A 22772-nucleotide genomic window follows, 5' to 3' on the forward strand; every position below is an offset into this window, starting at 1 on the left:
GTATATTTCATCTTGTTTTGCATTTAATCATTTTTTGAAAATGAACTGTTCTGAATTTGATGAGGTCATTAAAAATTAAGCTAGTTTTAATTGTTAAAGATGACTATGTAGTATTTCCTGGAGTTTGTTATATAGTGTATAGAATGATCTTTTATTTAAATATTTCTTTTCAATAAAATTTTACCTGAATTTGTATAGTTTCTCAAATTCTATACTTTTTATGTAAAAATAAAATTAACTATTTACAGATAGATTTATATTAATTTAAACATTTTAGACTTAGCTATTCAGTTGCACTTTCATAACATGACTATAACTTTCAAATGCTTATAGACCCTTGAAATATCTTAGAAACTACTCATCATGATATTCACAAGTTTTGTTCTCCCATCCAGCTAATTTTATCTATGTCACCTAAAGTTACAGGGCCACATACATTAAGGTGCCTGGCCTTGTTCTGGGCTTTGTATGAGGGTTCATATTAAAGAATGGTATGGGTTCTTTTGACTTCCTGGGAAGATAGAAAATATAAGAGAGTTGAAGACAGTGGTAAGTATATGAAGATCAATTATTATGAATAGAAATTAGAATTTATGGAGATGGATTTTTTACTATGTTGTGAAGGAAGTACAGGATTTAAATGAGAAAAACTGGGAAGGGTTTTACAATTTCAAAGGAGCAAAGGCATAAAAAGGTAAACATTTTTACAGAATGATTTAGAGTAGCTAAAGATTAAGGTGCTTCCTTATTATTCCAGTAAATAAACAAAAATGACTAAGAAAAATACATTAATATTAGAAAAGTCTAATCCTAATTTGCCATTACAGATTTACATCTAGACTTTTAAATTTTTACCAAAGCTATCTAAATTTTCTTCTGTCTTTGAAACATTGTTAATGCATTCCTATCTATGATAATGCTGTGATGCCCAGATTAATGGCTTTACTATTAGTGTTTAAAAGTATTTGGAGAAATGTGGCTGTGTGGGTGCTGAGCAAGTCAGACAGATCTTTCAATGTCTGGGACTTCAGGTCTATATTTGGCAAGAGGGAATTGCTTTATAAATTATATGTTTCTTTTCCCCAAACTGGTCCAAATCCAAGCCAATCCCTGGTACATGGGTGTGGAATATAGTGTTTCAGGGGAATTTGCTATGATGTATGTATTCACCCAGAAGTATATATTTTAACCATGGATTAGTTAAAAGCATCTGACTTTTTAGGGCCCTCTTTTTTCATGTGTATCAGGTAGACTTTGACTTTGCCAGACAATTTCTACTATGATGGTCCAACTTAACTCTAATATAACTTCGCTAGATAATCTCTTCCATGGCAAAGAAAGATTTTACCGTATGTATGTCTTCTTTTTAGTTGGTCACACACACACAAAAATATCTGATTAAAGTGCCATATCTGTTTTTAGTGGTTCTTTGCAGGATAGACCCCAGTTTCTGTAGACTACATTTTTGTACTCTCTGTTCACAACCCAGAGTGGGTCAAAATTAATGCAGTTTTGTCGAAGACTTGGACAGTTAAAAACTTTTGTTAGGGGCTAGGGTATACTTCAGTGGTAGAACACTTGCCTAGCCTCCATGAGGCCCTGCATTCAATCCCCAGTACCACCACCACAACAACAAACTACAAAGAAAAAAAATCCACTCCACCACTTTTGTTAGGAAATCCCAATTTGAGTCTTGTCATCTCTTAGTAATTTGCCAGATTTGGCCAAAATCAATGAACTCCCTTTTAAATAAGTTAATTTTTAAAATATTTTATGAAAAGGAAAACATTTTTTAACAGTTGAATTGATACAATGGCTTCCTTTTAACCAAATTACACTTAACAACAGCCAACTACTTCTTATTAATTTCCATATATAAAGGAAGTTTTTAGTTAATCAGGTTTCTCTCTGATGCATTTTATAATCCTCTGTTAGATGCCTTAATATATCTGCATTTGGTGGGCAGATGAAAGTGATTTTAGTTAGGATTGTAGAACTGCTTTGATAATTCAAAGTGATATTTTTCTAAGACAATCTCTTTTACTTCTACAAATACTAATTCTAAAGAGTGCTTTCTGTGTTTTTTAGTCGGCCATATACCAACAAAGTTATCACCTTATGGTACCGTCCACCTGAACTGCTGTTGGGAGAGGAACGATACACACCAGCTATTGATGTATGGAGCTGCGGGTAAGATAGACTCATTAATTGGTTTATTCTACTTAAAACTTTTGGTAGTGGATTAAATCAGAACATTTGGTTAATGGTGGGTGTTTTTTCCATTAGATGTATCCTTGGTGAACTCTTCACTAAAAAACCTATATTTCAAGCAAATCAGGAACTTGCGCAGCTAGAATTAATAAGGTAAGCTGCTGATGATAATATTTGTGGGGTTGGGGTATGTCATACTCCATAGGAATTTTAAAAGTTTTTCTAGCTTGTCTTTGCAGGAGGAGGACAGCATGGTTCTCTTGAAGGCTAATGGCTGCTAAATGGAGGAGAAATGAGAATGTAGGCCCTTTGATAGCTTTAAGGATCTTAAAGTCTCTAGTTCTTTTTTCTTGGGGGAAGGGGATGTTAAATTACAGGACTTGAGGCCCTAAAGATAAGATTAGGAGGTAAAAGTAAATACAAAATAGGAGAAAAAATAATAGTAGGCACGTTAAAAAAAAATTTTTTTTCCTTTATGCAATACAAGTGTTTTAGAATATTGTAAAGAAATACTCTATTTTCTATGCACCATGGTATATTTATGTGTATATTATATATGTATACCCATCAAAATATGTATATACCCACTAGCATCGGTCTTTACCATTTGGAGCCTATCATAGAATCCAGCTCATAATCGGTTATTCATACATGTTAAGTCAACTTTTTCTTCATCTTAGTTTTAAAAATAATATTTAAAGGGGCTTTGCTTTTATATATATAAGAATATAAACTTGCAACTTATAAGACTTTAATGAGTTTCAGAGTAAGGATGAAGTCTTAGGAAAAATGTTAATAGGCACAGATTTATAGAATTTTACTTTGCCAACTGAACAAAACAAACATAAAAGTAACAAATAGTAATCAGAAGGATCACAACTTCATCTGATAAATTTTAAAGGTATTATTCAGAAACAGAAAACTTAAAAAGAAGATCTTTGGAATTGAAAAATAGACCTTCTTTGGGGGTTTGCCCTCCCCTGCAAAACAACAACAACAACAACAAAATAAATAAAAACCACCAGAATTCCAAAACCTTAGTATTAACCTTTTTGGTGTTTTGGTGAGTTTTTTTTTTTTTTTTTTTTAAACTGTAGGGCTCTTTAGTGAAAGATGAGTGTCCAGTTAGAACCTGCTCTTGCTCTGGACACAATTTGGCTATAATCAGAAATACCTAAGCCAGAAACTAATACTGCTTTAATTCAGCCAGTTGCCTCTTTGAAAATGGAAGTATATGTCCCAGACTTGGCCAAGGAGCTTTCCAAGCTCAGAATTTTAATGAAATCACAAAGAGAAGGGAGTATCTTGTCCATTTTCTTTTGTTGTATCTGAATACTGCAGACTAGGTAATTTATGAAAAAAACAAGTTTATTTAGCTCATGGTTCTGAAGGCTAGGAAGTTCAAGATTGGGTAGCTGCATCTGATAAGGTCCATCATGCTTGTTTGGAAACTGCAAAGTTCCAAGGTGGCACAGGAAGGCAGACTAAGCTAGTAGAGAGCACTTGCTTTTATAAAAAACTATTCTTTGAATAAACCAATTATAAGTGGAGCCCTCACGATCCATTCACCTTCCAAAGTTCCCTTCTCTTGAATACCATCAACATAGGATTTTGAGGACTAAGTTTCCAACATATGAAATTTGTGGGACCCATCCAAACTATATAGCAGGGAGAGAGGGATTTCACCTGATGCACAGGAAAACTTTTATCTTTCATTGTGTGATCAACAAATAAACAGTGATCAGGAGGAACTAATACTCACCAAACTAAGAAATATATTTTTATGCTAATCGAACATTGAAAAAAGTTAGTTATATATTAGTAGAAAAATAAAACGAGAGTAAACTTCAAAATAGTACTGACTATATTCTCTAAATAAAAATAGAATAAAACTAGAAATTAATGTAAAAAATGGAAACACAGTCTCTCAAGTATCTAAAAATTTTAAATATGTTAAAAAAATGATAGACTAACTATGGGCTCAGATGGTTTAAACCTGTGCTTTTAGAAAAAATCATAGCCTTAGATATAGTCATGTGCTATATAGGGATGTATATAGCAGGGTCTGTTTTATATACAGGATCTGTTTTGGTCAGCAACAGACCTGTATACAATAGTGACCCCCATTATAATGAAGCTGAGTTGGATTTGGTGGTGCACACCTGTAATCCCAGCAACTCAGGAGACTGAGGCAGGAGGATCACAAGTTTGAGACCAGCGTCAGCAACTTAGTGAGGCCCTAAGCAACTTAAGGCAGTGTCTCAAAAAATTATAAAAGGACTGGGGATGTATCTCAGTGGTGAAACACCCCTGGGTTCAATCTCCAGTACAAAACAAAACAAAACAAAAACCTGAAAAACAACAAAACAAAAACCTGAAAAATTACAGTCTTCTGGTGATGTCATAACTGTCGTGGCATCATAGTGCAAAGATAACTCACTTTTGTAGTGATGCCGAACAAACCTACTGTGCTGCTAGTCATATAAAATTATAGCACATACAATTATGTAAGTACATAATACTTGATAAAAATAATAAGCAACTGTTACTGGTTTATGTATTTACTATACTATACTTTTTATTGTTATTTTAGCTTGTACTTCTTCTACTTATATATAAAAAAGTTTACTGTAAAACAGTATGCCGTGTTACGCTGGCAGCAGCCTCATACAACTCGTGTTTACTGCCTCTCTTGATTGCATCAAGAGGCCGCGTCAAGTGATTGACCTATTCCATCTAGGTTTGTGTAAGTACACTCTATGATGTTCATACAACGACAGAATCACCTAAACACTCAGTTTTCAGAACACATCCTGTCGTTAAACGACACAACTGCATAGTACTAAGAAAATTGAAATTAAATGAATCAAACATTCACCTGACAAGCTAGGGAAAAGAACCAGCAAAATAAATCCAGGGAATAAGAAGGCACTTAATGAGTTCAATAAGAAAAATGTAGAAAAATACATTTAAGATATAGTCTTCGGTTATTCATATACACGTGCAATATAAATTAACCTAGTAACTTAACTTATTATGAAAAAAGAGTATAAAGAAATACAGTGAGGGGCTGGGATGTAGCTCAGTTGGTAGAGTGCTTGCCCTGCATGCACAAGGCCCTGGGTTCAATCCCCAGCCCCCCCCCCCCAAAAAAAAAAAAAAAAAAGAAATACAATGACAGTTGAATAACTCCAATGCCATTTGATTCACCCAACTTGAAACTAGAACATAATACAAAACTCAAATATGTGAAATAGTGCTGACAGATCATTAATCAGAGAACAAGGCTCCAACATTTTCATAGGTAAAATCTTGCAGGTCTTTCAGAAACCAAAACTTGTAATATTCTTTTAATTACTCCATAATGAAATAATGTAGTAGAAACTTTCTTATCCAGCCTTTTGTTGAACAAAATTATTAGGTTATTGATATTCTCCATTCCTTCTATAAATAAATGTTAGCTTGATAATTTGGCATGCTAAATGCTTATTAGCTAGTAGGCTGTCACTTGTTAGTAAGACTATGTGTTTATCCTGTCAAAGAATGTTTATCTTGTCAACCAGGGAGGTGGGTGATTGTTTCCATTTTTTTATGCAGATATATATGGTTTAATTAAATATAGACAAATGTAGTACTTTGCAAAAACTTTGTATTACTATTTAATTAGAGATGGACAAGTAACTGCATAATTAGAAAGAAAAATTAAAAATTTGGAAGGGATTAGCATGCCAGTTGTGTTGAAAGTGTTTTTAATTTCTAGAAACCCAAACTAAAAATTGTTGATATGTGTTATGGTTGTGGTTTGTGCAAAAAAATTAACGCAGAATTCCATTCAATAAATACTGTGTTAAAATAAAAACCTTGGGCTTTTGTCAGAAGATTGGAGAATAAATGTATATTTAAAATTTTTCAATGAAAATAAAATGCTTAAATTGTGTTTCTTTGAATCCTCTTTTATGTAATTCCCTCTAATTCGTTTTATTCCATTTAACCAACTGTTGGTCCTAATTTTATTAGGCATTAGGGTTTTCATCCATGATAGTTAAGAGGTTTATACACAATGGAAACTTTCTTCTAAGAATATCATCTGAATTATTTCAGTTAAACTTCATAAAAACCCTAGTATTTTCCTTCTGTAGTTAAGAAAACTGAACCTCATTGAAGAATTTATCCAGGGTTAGCAAGTGACCAAATCAAAATTTAAATCCAAATATTGTATCTTATATTAGAGTCTAAACTTTTTAATCATTACTGTGTTAAATAAAAGGTCTAGAACTTTTTTATATAGTCTGACACAAATATCAATCTTTGGCAGAGGCATTGTGAGAAATTTCTGTTAAGATATTAATACAAGGTTTCTAAGGGAAATATTAACAATTAACTTATAGGTTCATCTCAAGAATTCAAGGAAGTTTAAGAAATCTGTTAGTATAATTCAGTTCAGCATTTTAATAGAAGTAAAATAGTGTGCCTAAATGCATAAGCTTTTATAAAGGGGTATTTCTTTTGACATGATAAAAATATGTATCACAAACTAATAGCCAGAATAATATTTGGTGGCAAAATGCTAGAAATTGTAAAGACAAAAATGAGGAAAAGTTGTCTTTCAGTGTTGTTACGTGTTCATGTATTAGAAGTACTAACCAATTAGCTAATATTATTAGGAAAGTGAACCTACAGAGGTACATAAAGTGAAAGCAGGATTGTTGTTAATTTGTGTAGGATAACATTGTATATAGATTTATACACAGAAAATGCAAATCACCTGAAACACTTCAAAATAAAGTGTTCGGTAAGCTAGGTACAGTGGTGGCACATGCCTGTAATGTCAGTGAATCAGGAGGCAGGAGGATATTAAATTCAAAGCCAACCTCAGCAATTTAGAAATGCACTAAGCAACTTAGTGAGTCTGTGTCTCAAAGTAAAGAAATAAATAAAATAATTTAAAAAGTGTTTGTTAAAATAGCAGAGAAATGATATTAGTATACACTGTGGAAACACAGTGGGGGAAAAAGATACCTTTAATAAAACACCTCCACCATATGTAACTCAGGAATTTTAAAACTATAATGTCCCACTTAGTAAGATTCTTTGAAAAACTGTTGTAGAGGCATACATTGTTTTGGTTAAGAAGCCTTAATTTTTTTTTAAAGATGGCAGTTCATCCTGTATTTAGTCAGTACATTCCTAATGAGAATTTCAAAAGACTGTTTTTGAAACTTAATAATTGATATTGTGTTTACCTAGGAAAGATAAACGTGGAAATAAGTAGGAAAGTTCTTAAAAAGGAGGAAAATTGTGCTGGGCATGGTAGCACATGTCTGTTATCCCCGGTACTCTGGAGGCAAGGGCAGCAGGATCATAAGTTTGAGGCCAGTCCAGGCAACTTAGACCCTGTATCAGAATAGGGGCTGGATATGCAGCCCAGTGGTAGAGCACTTGCCTAACATGCACAAAACCTTAGGTTCCATTCCGGGTACTGAAAAACAACAACAAAAAACTTGGGAAAATTAGGGATATCATGTTAAGCAAATAATAGTAGTTACTAATATTATAATGGCTTTAGTTAAAGCCATCTAGGAATAGATATTTCAAATAAGATGAATAATTGAACAATATATATATTGGTTGTGTGGTAGTTACTAGGCACTCAGGATACAATGGGGGCCTAGGGGAGGAGGGCAGAAAGCTTGTTTCCTACTTGCTTGTGGACTAGTTTTCTTCTTGCTAGGGGCAGACGAAGCAAATAAGCAAAATATATTAGGTGGTAGTTAAGTGTAGGGAATGATGTACCACCACAAGGTAACAATAGAGCAAAGATCTAAATACAATGAAGGAACAGCAAATAAAGACTTTATGACATGGGTGTGCTTTTTTTTATGGTTAAGTCAGTTTATGACCTATATAGGTTAAAAAAGCTCAGCTCATTAGCTTAGTAGCATTCTATAAAAAGGAGATGTTAAATCTGGAAATACTGACAAAAAAAGCAACATAAAAAGAGCCATTGTACAGAAGGATGTGTTTAGCTTAAATACATCGAAAGAGTCTGGAATTGTTAATCTGAATATGGACTTATGAGAAAGATAGGGAAGGAAATTTTTATTTTCTGCTTTATATATTTCAGAATTCTTTTATTAAGGTACCAAATATTTATAATATGAGAGATGCTTCAGTTTTGATTTTGTAGCTTGACTTAAAAAAATGAAAATGAAGTTTCTGATAAATGTCTCAGTGTAGTGAGGCAGCAGATTATATTGAAAGGGGTGTGAGCTTTAGAATTTGTCAGACATGAGTTCTATGCTAATTCAGTTACATCTGGCTCTTGTTACTTAGGGTAAATTTTGTAATGTTCTAAATTTGTTTCTTCATTAATAAAACAGGACTAATAACATGTTTAGGGTTGTAAGAATTAAAATATGTATTCTATGTTCATATTTCCCCCCTCACTTTATTTGCAATAATGCTAGATTTTTTTCCCTGTTCTAAAGGCTCAGACACAATGAGAGCTATGATAAGTATTAAAGACATGTAAAACTGGTCAGTAGTGGAAATACTGATCAATCTATTTTAAAGAGCTTTTCACTACAATGATTTGAATTATTTTTAATTGGATTTATTCCAGGGAGCATTCTAGGAAGATTAGTAAAGTTTTGTAATAGAAGTATGATGGTTCAAAAAATGATAGAAAAAGAACAGAAAACCTAAATGGGATGAATTGGATGAATGAATGAGAGCAAAAATGTTCTTTGTGGTCATAGATGTTAGGCTCACACTTTAAACTCCAGGCTTTCTAGAATAGCTAGCTAAACAAAGAGTTGGCTTGCAATGTGCATGCAGTGTTTATTTCTTATGGAGAAAAGAAGACTTAATCACTGAATAAATTATAAGTAGATTAGAATTAAAACAATCTTGCTTCTGGCTTCTGCCATACCGTATCCAAATACATACAAAACTTTAGGCCTAGATGATCACTCAGGTAAGATTGTTAAGATTTAACAGGAATGGATTTGGTTTTACTTTTTCCAAAATATAGGAAAAGAAGGAAACTTATTGTAAAAGATTAATCATATACCTTCATATACCAATAGCATAAAATATTCTGTACACTTACGTTTCTTAATCTTTTTGGTCTCAGAACTTTTTTACACTCAAAAATTATCGAGGATCTCAAAAGCTATTGTTTTATATTGATTGTATTTATAATTATCATTTTAATACAATTTAACAGCATTTTAATTTTAAAAAGTCTTCCAAACTAAGATAAAAGTTGCTGGTATAAGTGACATTGTTAGACATTTTTACAAATCTTTAAATGTCTGGCTTAATAGAAATCATACTTGGAAATCATCTGTAATATGCTGTTTTCAATAAACTTTTTCAGATAATTGTGCATATTCTTTTTGAAATGACAAAAATTATGTAAGTGGAAGTCTTTTACAGGTTAGTTGTAATGTGCAATCAATTCATTTGAAGGAATATTTTTTACTATATAATGAAAACTGATTGGTCTTATACTTTGAGTAGGTCTTTTATCTGATGATTTTATGATGTTATTCATTGATCATTTGGAAAATGTTGGCTCACTGAATAGAGCAGAACTTCCAAATGTAACATGTCATTTTATATTTGTCTTCACTAATCTCATCAGAAAATTCTTGTATTTCTAATACTTGTAAAAATCTTGTAAAAAGTTGTCAAGCTAGTAGTACTGGGTACAGGTTTTCCAATATTCTAATTTCCCTTGAAAATTAAAATTTTACAATTGACAATAAATACTATTTGTTTTCCTTGAAGTGAAAAGCACTTTGTACATATTTGAGAAAATATCTGGTAGATACCCAAATCTGAATGGCCAATCATTTGGTAACTTCTTGCGGGTAAAATGGAAGTCCATTTAAAAAGCAGTAACTTCACTTTGCAGCTCAAATAATTGCACAAATATCTCTCCTCATATTGTACATGTGCAGCAGAAGTGCTGTATGAGTTTATCCCATTTCATCACAGAATAGTACAAAGATATATATTCAAATGTGAGAATCAAATAATATTATTTATTGCTTTAACAGGTGTATTATGTGAAACTGACTCCACTTAGTCCCCCAAATTGCATGGTAGTAAAGAGTACTTACCACTAATATAATATAATAAGTTACCAGTAGTTTATCCACCATTGTTTTTGTACTATTCATGCAAGTTAACATACTTGAAAAAGACAAATAATGTCTTGGTAATAATTTTGACTGCTATAGGGAAACTCTCTAGACCCCATTTTTGAGAACTTTTGCTGTTCTCAAATATTATGTATGAATACTGAAACAAAACATTTAAATTAACAAGTAGAAAATGTAGCATTAAACTGAAATACTGGTTTTATTAGGCTCAAGTGGTATTTCCTCCTTTGAAAGTAAGGATGAATACACATTAGGAAATCTCTTAACAGAATTTATGACATTAGTAGCACCGGGTAGAAAATGCCCATGATAAAAATGATGAGTTTCTTAGAAAACTAGTTAATCTGAAGCACATTTTTAAAATATAAAAGCCACAAAAGTAAAAATTCATAGTAAAGAGTAAATAATGCTTTCTTAACAGGAATAAGTGTCAGTTTGTGTATATATCTGTCAATATCTTTATTATGTGTGATACTTACAGAGTTAACTAATATTGTGCACTACCATCATCATTTTATCATATTTGAGAATTGCCACATAATACAACAAATCATAATGATAAAGACAAAATCATTTTGAAAAAAATATAGACAGATTCTAATTATAAGTGAAATGATTGTAAATCTGGATAGCTTCAAAGAAACAATGGTTAGTACTTGGGAACTCAAAAATCTCAGATGGCTATCTAAAAATTTTATACATCAAAATTTGAACTTTTCCTATATGAAGTTTTTCTAATTAATTGCTTAGAAAATATGATAGGCTAAAAGCATATTAAAAGCAGAAAATAAAACCTATGAAAGGAAGTACAAATCTCATTGGAGAAATATGTAAAACTGAGGAAATGGAAGAATATTACTGGGATAGAAATATTAAGCATTGTAAAGATAGGAGCCATTTCTAAATTAATTTATAATTTCAGAGCAGAAGTTGAATCCCATATAAGGCACCATATAGTATTGACACCAGACTGGATCTTCGGATCACAATAAATTCCCTTGGGCATTTGGGAATTTAGTATATGCTTTACCATGTGATGCATTACAAGATGTCTTTAGTAAATGATACTGGGATAGCTGACTGATCACAAAAGCACATATTTTGTTAAAATGCAGCTATCAGTTGCTGTTGTGACTGCTAGTTTCTAGAAAGTTCCCATCTTATCATGTCTGTTCCATTGTGTGTGCCACTACTAGTTAGAGATCTTAAGTACTCAGTTATCTTCCACAGCACATATAATAAAACAATTTAAACTTTTTAGCTAAGGTTAATAATTTTATTATAGGGCTTAATAGGCACCTGTAATTTTATAGCTCCGAAATAAAATTAATCTCCATTTTACAAGAGTAGGTTCCTAAGCAGTGCAATTTGACCAATATCACACAGACAGGATTCAATTTTGAAGTTTGTTTTCAGAGTTTGACTTCATTATAGGTAGGCTAAGTGCCTCAAAACTTTGTGTTACCCCAACTCTCAGCTTCCAGCTGACCTTGAGCCTGAAATTCCACCTACATTGTTTTACTTAGTCTTTTCCCCAAATGTTTATTTTTCCATACTTCCATGACTTTGCATGTATTATTCTCTCGGTCAGTGATAATTTCTTTTATTCTCTTTCCCACCTATTTATGGTCTACTAAACTCTAGAATTATAACCAATATTCTTTGCTTCTTCCCTTAGTTAAGTTTTCAGGTTTGTTTGTGATCAAAAGTATCCTTAATTATCTCTCTTCTAGTATACATCATACTTCTACTAATAATGTACATTATTTTGTGTGGTATTAATTTATGTAATTACTTGGAGAAGTGTACAAAAACAAGAGACATAGTTTCTGAAATTATAGTAGGAGAAACATGTAAACAGTTAAAATACCAAAGCAGATGAAACTAATGTCAGTGAAACAAGTATTATGTCAAGAATGGCTATTCTAATCAGCATTTGAAGGTAGAGAAGAATTTGTTGAATAAATTGCATTTGATCTGAACCTTGAGAAGTTAAGTGAAAAGGATTCAGCTGCTTAGAATCTAGGGAGAAGAAACGTAAGCATAGACACAAAGGAGTGGTCTGTGGAGAGAGATGCATTAGGAGATGAAATAAAGCAGACAATTTAGTACCACATCATGGAGAGCCCATGCCCTGGGATTGTGACCTTCCCTAAGGGAGGAAGTTTGAGAAATTTTTGAAAATTGGGTTTAAGGCAGAAGAGAATGGGAATATATAAAAAATAAGATCTTGGACTGGGGATGTAGCTCAGTTGGTAGAATGCTGGCCTTGAATGCACAAGGCCCAGGGTTCAATCCCCAGCACCAAAAAACATAAGATCTTAATATTTTAAAAACTTATAGAAATACTAAACTAAAAACCAAAAAGTACGTTTCAGTGACAAATTTTAAAGAACACAAAAAGTTTTCTCATATATGTATGTGTGTGTTTCTGAGGTAGCATTTTAAAACTCATCTAAAGAAAGTTTGGCAACTTTGGCCATCTCTTTTGTATGCATTTTTACCTGTGTTTATGTTATGTGTAGAATATTTTTTATTTTGGACTCAGAGATGGGTAGACATTTTTTTTCATATGTGGTAATTAGCTGACAGTGATTACACAACATATTTGATATATTTAAGTTAAGCATATTTAACCAATATTTCATTTACATATTATTAAATCAGTTTTTTAATGTTCACCAGCTAGAGTTACTCACGTATTTGTAGGATATCTTCTGAAAATTATAATATGAATTTACTAATTGTTATCAAATTAATGAGTAGTTTCAAGATATAGATAGCAGAGAATAAAGGAGTTAAAACTTTTAAATGTCTTGTGATCAGTCAGTGGCACTACTTTAAACTGATCTTTAATATTTTAAGATTGTTATAAGTTGCAGTCTTTACTACAGTTAGCTTCCTGAGATGGTATACCACCTCAGAAATCTGTTTATGCTATTATTGTAAACAGTTTTAATTCATTTGAACAGGAAGTGCCAGGTACCCAGAAAACAGTGAGATATATGCTTAAATTATAGTCATAACATTTTTTAAGTTGGTTTTAAGAATAGGCCATGTATTTTGAAATACGAAGGTTCTCTACTTACTGGAATGCTTGAGTTGCTAGAGGCATATACTGAAAACAATTTGATTTCTTTAATTGTCCTGTGATTACTAAAATATTTAATCAGACTTTTATACATTGTATAAAAGCTTCGACTTTGGTGTACTTGAAAATCAGTTAATGTTTTGTAGAATAATTGTGGGTATAATTTTTTTCTATATAGTTCATAGTGATGTACTTCTTTTTGTGTATTGTTTAGCCGTATATGTGGGAGCCCATGTCCTGCAGTGTGGCCTGATGTAATTAAACTACCATATTTCAACACCATGAAACCAAAGAAGCAGTATCGTCGAAAGTTAAGAGAAGAATTTGTTTTGTAAGAAGTGAATGCTTAAGCATCCATATTGCATTGAATTTGTTATTTTTTTGTGAATTCTGAATGTTACTTGATCCTCTTGATTTGTAGTAGATCTATCCAGTTCTGCTAGGCCATTTAATTTTGAAGTTTGCCTTTGGTATATGCAAATTTCCTTTTCACCACCACTGTAGAATCAGTGATTTGGATAGTATGGTTGGTGCTTATACCAAAGAATTTCATTGATATTGTTTTAAATTTTATTGATACAACTTTAAGTTACTTAAGTTTAGGTTTTCACTTTGGTTTAGAAAACTATTCTGTTTGGTTTTTACTTTGATATAATAAAATTGCCCATAGAATAATAAAATACATTGTTTTCCCCAATTAGTTATAAAAATTGTGTAATTAAATATTTCTTCAAAGGAAAATTTGAGATTTATTGGAATAAAGTATTATAAACATAAAATGCTAGCATTTAAAATAATTTGATTTCTAATTTAAAAAATTAACTAAAAATATTTTATGTTAAGCTTCTAAAGAAATACTATACTTGTGTCTACAAAACATATATGACTTTTGTAATCCTCTTATATAGTATTCCTGCAGCTGCTTTAGACTTATTTGATTACATGCTCGCCTTGGATCCTAGTAAGCGGTGCACAGCTGAGCAGGCTCTTCAGTGTGAGTTCCTACGAGATGTTGAACCCTCAAAAATGCCTCCACCAGAGTAAGTAGCTTTTTATTATATTAGATTTCACATATGTAGAATCTGGACAGTTTTAATAACATCTGTATATAATGATCAAAAAAGATTTTCCATGCCTAATTAAGTTGAAAGAGACCAAAATAAGTAAATAAAATAAAACTGCAGTACTGTGTGTAGTTTGCACATCTAGAATGCAGTTAGATGCTTGCTTAATGTTGAGCTAATCATGGGATGCGGCCTTTCTCTAGCTAATGTTGGGTTAGTTCAGCAAGATATTGTAATGTATTTCAGCTTTAAGAAAATATTGCTGCTGCTAATTCTGTCAATACTTACACTGCTAGTAATATTTATAGATAAAATTTTGAGTATTGTGCTATTTTTCATGTATTATATTAATCTTTATAATCCTCTAAGGTAGGTATTATTATCCTTCTCACCATTTTACAGAGGAGGAAGCAGGCTCAAAGAGGTTAAGAAACTTGCCCAAGAATACAAATCTAGTAAAGGGTGGAGCCAGCTCTCAAAATTAAGAAAGAGAAATTCTGAAAATATTCTATAGCATCCTCCTGCACAACAGAAAATCCTTATCACTGACTAAAACAATATTAGTATCAGAAGCATATATAGAATGAGTTATTATCTGATGGAGGGGAAACTGGATTGTTTCAGAATCAGAGTAGCTGTGCTTTTGAACCTTCACATTCTCATGGCTCTTATAATATCTCTAGGATTGATTCTGAGAGAGAGAAGGGGAGAAAATGGTTCATTTACTTCTTTCTTGATAGGGTCTAGAAACTTCGTATTTTTTTTTTTAAGTAATTTTTAACATGATGGGTTAAAAATAAGACTAATCTTATGTGTCTTTAAATAAAATTAACATATTTTGTATGAACAAACATGGGCTTTGGAATTCAAATCATAGCTCTTCCACTTATTAGGTTGGGCTTACTGTATTTCTGTGAAGCTGTTATATTTAGCTTCATTAGATTTTATTGAGGGTTGGGGTGGAGCACTTGCCTCGCATGTGTGAGGCACTGGGTTTGATTCTCAGCACCATATAAAAAAATAAATAAATAAAACAAATTTTAAAAAGATTTTATTGAACTATGTTTGGATAGGCTTTAGGATGATTAAAAAAAAAAAAGGTGAAAAGAGCCTGTCATCTGACATGGTGAGGAACTGAATCATTCACTATTACATTCACTATTAAATTGAGTTTTTCATATTTTTTTTGCTTATCAGAATGTGTTAGTAGTCTCAAAACTTTGACTCTCCTCCCTGTCAAAGAATTTTTTTTATAACTTTTAATTTGGAAACTTTTCAACTCTACCAAAAAAACCAAAAACAAAACAAAAAACAAGAACAGTACAATGAGCATTCATATCCTTTACCTAGATTCACCAGTTGTTATTATTTGGATACATTTGCATTATCACTCTATATAAATTTTTCCCTGAACTAGTTGAATATTGTTTTGTGGAGGTGACACTTCATTTGTAAATATTATATATCTGTAAGAACTAAGACTTTTACATACTTAAAATACCATTATAATTATAAAAACGTAAGAAATTTCACATTATAAGAGCTAATAGTCCATATTTAGATTTTCCTAGTGGCCCAATAATTTTTATTGACTTTTAAAAAAAAATTAAACTGATTTAGACTTCACATTGTATTTAGTTGGTGTGTCCTTAGGACTTTTATCATGTCATTCTTTGAAAAGCCCAAGCTAGCTGTTTCATAAAATATTCCACAATCTGGATTTGATTGCTTTCCCATGATTAGAATTAGTTTGATGTTTTTTCAGGGGGAGAATTCTGTCTAGCCAGCCGTGGTAATACACACCTGTAATCTCAGCATTTTGGGAAGCTGAGGCAGGAAGATCTCAAGTTTGAGGTTAGCTTCAGAAACTTAGAAAGACCATGTCTCAAAAAATAAAAAGGACTGGGCATGTGGCTCAATTGTTAAGCACCCCTGGATTCAATCCCCCACTACCCTCCAAACAATAAAGAATATTATCTGCGTGGTGATGTGTGCTTTCTCTTCTATCACATTAAGAGGAATATATTATTTTATCCCATTATTAGTTAATTCTAATTTTAATCACTTTAGTTTGTGCTCTTGAGAGAATTCTGCTAAAACTGTATAGAGGATATTTTCTGTTGATATCTAAACTTTTAAAATTAAGGGTTTAAATAGTTATGAAGGATATAATTTTTGATATATTTTAAATGTTGAGATTTTAAAGTAGAGCAGTTATATTAGTCTTTCCCTGAACTAGCAAATGTATCCAGTAGGATCTAAATATGGTAACATTCAGTGATCACTTAGAAAATGTTTTACAGTTAGACATTGTTCCTTTTTCATCTTGAAATTCCATTACTTCTGTAGGTTTTTATTATAATGTAACATGCATTACATTAATTACTCTGTATATACATCCTATACGTAAGTTAAAAAAAAAAGGAAAAAAATCAGTGAAATCTAATGAAGGTGTACCTGTTGATTACTATTATTCTACAGTGAGATACAGTTCCACATTCATTCTTATTTTATTTTATTATTTATTTATTTATTTTGTTGTTGCTTGGGATCAATCCCAGGGCTTCATGGACGTGCTCTACCACTGAGCTATAGCCCCAGCCTTATTTTTTATTCTTATGAATACTCTTAATAAGTAAGTATTTGAGAGTAGAAGGAGCTGTTCATAATTATATTACCGTCTTTGAATTTCTTCCATGTTATGTATCCAAAATTTTTAATCAAGTGATTTTCAATAACTTTAAGACATCAATTTAAAGTTTTTTTCCTTCAATTTTCTTGATAGTAAAGAATTGGAAACCATGTTAACTATGAAAGGATTTCTTATCCAGTAATTTAAGTATTCAGTTTTCATTGGCTTTGTCTTTTTTTTTTTTTTTTGATACCTGGGATTGAACCCAGGGCATATAACCGCTAAGCCACATCCTCAGTCCCCTCTTTTTTTAAAATTTTGAAACAGTGTCTCACTAAGTTATTTAGGGCCTCACTAATTGTGCCTACTGTGTGAGGGGCATATTCAAGTGCTTACCTATAGCTTTGAACTTGGAATCCTTCTGCCTCAGCTTCCCCAGCTTCTGGGGTTACAGGCATGGAACCTGGCTATCCATATTTATTAAATGACTTTTTGTAATACTTGTAACTTTTTCTTATAAATTGTAATTAATGTTAAATCACTTAAATTTTATCACAGCATACCTGACTGCATTTTTTCAAATGAAAAATAGGTATGTTAGTACATATTTGAGGGACATTCTGTAAACCAGTAATATGGAGTGTGTTTTATTAGATAAATTAGTAAAGCAGTCAGGTTGAAATTATAGTGGCATTGATTTAATATTTGAATAACAAAGTTATGCAAGCATAGAGCATTTTATTTTGTAATACGATGCAAGAGTAGCAAAAAATATGAGTTAAGGACTATGAAGAAAAGCATGGGTATTCCTTTGATAAATATTTTTTTCAGAATAATCAAATGAGAGTGGAGTATTAAATAAATCAGAAAAACTCCATTAGTTGTTTTATAAGGTGAAATATGATTATCATTGGAATAAATATTTCATGATATGATCTGAAGAAAATAGTTTTAACCTCCCTTGTTGAATGATGGTCAGTTGATATCAAACATGAATATTGTGCCTACTGTGTGAGGGGCATATTCAAGTGTTTACCTATATTAACATATACTGCCTCTACCCCCATAGAGTGGGTAGTGTTGTTAATATTGTTTTTAAAGGTTAGGAAACTGAGGCACAAAGGCCAAGTTACTTGCAAGCCTGAATTTCAACCAAACTTCCTCCATTTAGTTATTTGGAAAATATTTCTGGTCTATCTAAAAGAATCAGCATTGCTAACCTTATTATTTTAGCTGTTTGTAGGGTAATGTTTATCTGACCTAGAGTCAAGTGTTGAGATAACCTTTAAAGAAACTCTGAAGTTTAAATTGTGGGAGGAAACACCCTTTTTATGGATTACTTTGCTCTGCTCTTATGAGATTCTCCTGTAAGAGCACTGCATTTCTTGACCATCACGATGTAAGAGGGGATATCACTTCATTTACCCACTCTGTAGAACTGTAATATATCTGAATTCAGAGTATCCCAGTAGAGGCTAAGGCTTACATTCCACACACACACACACACACACACACACACATACACAGAGAGAGAGAGAGAGAGAGAGAGAGAGAGAGAAAGGAAAGTCTTTGGAGGATTTGTGATACCTTAAAGCTTCATACCAATATTTCAAATTGTACCTTTGTTTGTTACTCCAGGAGGTTTTTACACGCTGAGGCAATGCACCATAGTAAGATGGCTGAGAGGTATGCCTTTGTTTTGTTTTCAGACCTCAGGTGCATAGACTTGGTTTAATCATAATCCTTGTGTCACTCATCATTGGTCCATGCATGGCTCTCTTTTATTTTTTAATTAGTTATTTTAAATAATGTTAATAAGCAGCCATGAACCTACCAAACAAAACCTAGAACTTTGAAAATAACCTTATTTTAATCATATCATAACCCTTCTTCCCACTTATCCCCTTGCCTTCCTCCACCTGAGGTAACCACCATCCCTGGTTTTTTTTTGTTGTTGTTGTTGTTTGTTTGTTTGTTTTTTTGGTATATACTTTTTGTTGCCATCTGTATGTACTCATAAATTATATTTTAAAATTTTAGTTTTTTAATTTTATAAAAGGTGTCATGCTATCTGTAATCTTTTGGAAATGACCTTTTTTTACTAATATTTTATTATATTGCTAAGATTCAACCACAGTGTTGCATATGCCTTTATTTTATAACACAAGTAATTGCAAAAGAGGAGGTGTGAAAGAATTTGCTTGAACATGCAGGCAACTTTCAAAGTTCAGTCTTAGGAAAAAAGACATATGGATATGGAAATTCCCTTAAAACAATTTCAGGTGTAGCCCTTTGGAAAGGCTTCATGTGCTCCTCAAGGTAAAACATCCAGGTTGAGGACTTGCAGGTATATATCACCAGGTAGGGTTGCTTAAAGAAATTTATAGATATTCTGGGCAAGTTTACTAACCTTTCCAAGCCTCAATTTTCTTATCTTTAAAATAAATAAAATAGTAATGTTTGCACAGGATTTTTTGTTAGGGTAATAAGAAACATTTATAAATCACATATTTATGTCTTTCTTTAAGCAAAATTATTCTGTAGTGATAATACTTTTTATGAAATTACATTCAGGTCATCATTTCAGAATTGTGGGTGATTTTGATAGTTAACTAGTTATTCAGAACTCTGTTGATGAGTGATGACCTTCTCAGTGCCTGAAGTACCTATTTTTAAAATTCATCTGTAGCATCAAGATAATTTCAGAGCATTTTATTATCAAGAAATAAAAGCTTTTCCTAGGAAGTTTTCCCACAAATGTCATATTCTAGCCTGTATTTTTTTTTTTATCTTGTATCTAGTTTCTGCAAATCGCATGTTTTTGCCTCCTTCATGTCCTATTCAGTGTAAGATGTATATGATAAGAATTGCCTATAAAAATGTTGCACCAAGGATAATGTTAGCCTACTTTTATGAATATATATTCTTCATTCAAAATTTTTATAAGTGATTATTTATTGATTATTTAGAAGACAAAGAAAAATTGTTCATCAATAAAGGTAAAGCCCTGAAGGACATGGGGCAAAGATGATTTTTATTGGAGGAGTTTTACAAAGTCTACATATGAAGTCTTCAAGAATGATTTGGGGGCTTGGGATATAGCTTTGGTGCTACATAGTAATGTTAGCATATTTTTTTATTAAGAAATACCATTCATGGGCTGGGGTTGTGGCTCGGTGATAGAGTGCTTGCCTGGCATGTGTGAGGCACTGGGTTCGATTCTCAGCACCACATATAAATAAATAAAAGATCCATTGACAACTTAAAAAAAAAAAGAAATACTATTCACAATTTAATACTCATATATATTTTCAGCCTTCCTTTATGGCAAGATTGTCATGAGTTATGGAGTAAAAAGCGAAGAAGACAGAAGCAGATGGGCATGACTGATGATGTTTCCACAATTAAAGCCCCCAGAAAGGACTTGTCTTTGGGCTTAGATGACAGCAGAACCAACACACCCCAGGGTGTGTTGCCATCTACACAACTGAAATCTCAGGGCAACTCAAATGTAGCACCTGGTCAGTAATATTTTACATGGGTTGATTTTCTTCACATTGTTTTATGGCTAATGTTGATTATATTACTCTGCTGTCAAAGCATCTGGCTAAAAAGATGAAAATTAAGGTTTATTCATGGAACTTGATGTCTCCTTATTGTTTGTGCCAGTATAGAAGTTTCATTGCTTCTTGGCAACCACAATTTTTAGCAATCTCAAGGTAAGATAATTTCTAAAGAAATATCAACTTACTTATGATTGGTGGTTGGTCAGATTTCTCTTTTTCCCTAGTGCAGGACTCAGTACATCTTTTACTAACACTATTCTCCGGGAAGCTCAGTGCTCAATGTCTGTGGATACTTACGGAATAGGAAGAAGAAGATAGGAAAGACAGCCAAAAATCATAATGAGAACTCTTTCATGCCATTTATAATGTCCTCAGGTCACTCAATGATATGTATTTGTTACATCATAGAAATTCAGATATTTGTGCCAGAAATAAAATGATAAAGGAAGATATTTTATATCCACTTATTTTGGTAAAAATTTAGATTTCTTCCTCTGACTCAGTCTGTCATAGAAGTAACCTTCTTCATGGAAAGTTAGCTATTTCAGTGTTCTCAGAAGTCGTGTTAAAATCACCTCATTTAGTGAATAACCTGTAAAAATGAAACATACTTTCTCATTTGTTTCAGGAATCCAGAAACATTCAGCTTCAGTTTAATTGTTTTTAACAAAGACAAAGTTGGTATAAAATAAGTGTGTGTGTGTGTGTGTGTGTGTGTGTAAGTAGTGATTTGTTAAACCTGAAAAAAATAGACCAGCACTTATTGAGATGAGTAATTAGTTAATTAAAAAAGATCTATGGATCATATTGAACTTTTGGAACTTTTGGTGGTTGAGTATAAATATAGAGGAGATTAGTTGAGAAAGATTACCATTAATGCTTGCCCATATAATCTACAAGCTTAACCTTGTCCTTGGTTAAACCACACATATAAAGTACCTGAGACTTTAAAAACCAAAGCAATGGTTATTTGTTGTTCAGACATATTCCTTCTTGAAATAGTGAAGTTTCCTTACACATGAGAATATTTGATATATATATAACTTTAGGAGACACATCTGTTTTATACAGTGAGGGTTAATCTATATCAAGTTCAGTATTATTTTGCTTTTTTAAAAAATATGTAAAATATGAAGAAAGGCAAAAGAGAACAGTAATTGTTCCTATTAATATATGTTATATGTTTTATATACTGATTTGAGAATGGAAATAAAGAAGTTTAAAGGGTGTAGTCTATTATCTCAGGTAATAGTTGTCTTATTTTCATGACTGTCAGGAGGAGAGTAGGAGCACACCTAGAAGAATAGAGGGTAGTTTACTTTAGCTGGTAAAAAATGAACTGCCTTCTGAGCTTATTTTATACTTTACTTATCTCTGAATTATTTTACAACTCTAATTATGGTGGAGAGTTTTAATATTTTTCTTTTACTTTTTTGATAGTTTTAAAAACACATTTATATTAAAAAGTGAGAATTTGGGGCTGGGGTAGTTCAGTGGTTGAGTGCTTGCCTCGCATACATGAGGCACTGGGTTTGATCCTCAACCCCACATAACTAAATAAATAAAACAAAGATAAAAATATTTAAAAAGCAAGAATTTTCTTTCTGCTTCATTTCCTTTATCATCAGTGGATTGAAATAAGAAAATGCTTCTATTCCAAAAGAGACACTTCTGTGAGAGAGTGTTTCCCTGAGTTCACATGGAGATTATTTATGCTAATAAGAAAAATAAAAAAGGTGTCTGGGGCTGTGGCTCAGTGGTAGCTCACTTGCCTGGCATGTGTGAGGCACTGGGTTCAATTATCAGTGCCACATGTAAATAAATAAAATAAAGATCTATCAACAACTAAAAAAAAAAAAAGAAAAAGAGGAAAACTGGCCCTTGGGGTATAGCAAACTAACATGGTTCTTTATGAATGCTTGCGGATCATAAGAAGAATTTGCTCAAGTTTGTTTTGAATTAACCTAAATATAATACTAAGAAGTAATAAAAAGTATCTCAAAATATATAAGTGATATAAAAAGAGTAATATGAATG

The 22772-nt window shown here is 32.1% G+C and overlaps 1 protein-coding gene across 2 annotated transcripts in view; it reads left to right on the plus strand.

Annotated features, from left to right (window-relative positions):
* The window catches only part of Cdk13 (cyclin dependent kinase 13), a 99143-nt gene that overhangs the window by 73053 nt on the left and 3318 nt on the right, over positions 1 to 22772 (plus strand). For both annotated transcript variants that reach the window (XM_046437912.2, XM_046437913.2), the window contains exons 8-12: positions 2089 to 2190; positions 2287 to 2364; positions 13688 to 13804; positions 14382 to 14513; positions 20485 to 20690. In XM_046437912.2, coding sequence (XP_046293868.1) covers positions 2089 to 2190; positions 2287 to 2364; positions 13688 to 13804; positions 14382 to 14513; positions 20485 to 20690 — 635 coding nt within the window. The remainder of the gene's footprint in view (positions 1 to 2088; positions 2191 to 2286; positions 2365 to 13687; positions 13805 to 14381; positions 14514 to 20484; positions 20691 to 22772) is intronic.

This window comes from Marmota monax, unplaced genomic scaffold (assembly GCF_021218885.2).
Source record: "Marmota monax isolate L192 unplaced genomic scaffold, Marmota_monax_Labrador192_F-V1.1 WCK01_AAM20220418_F8-fsc00109, whole genome shotgun sequence".
NCBI lineage: Eukaryota > Metazoa > Chordata > Mammalia > Rodentia > Sciuridae > Marmota > Marmota monax.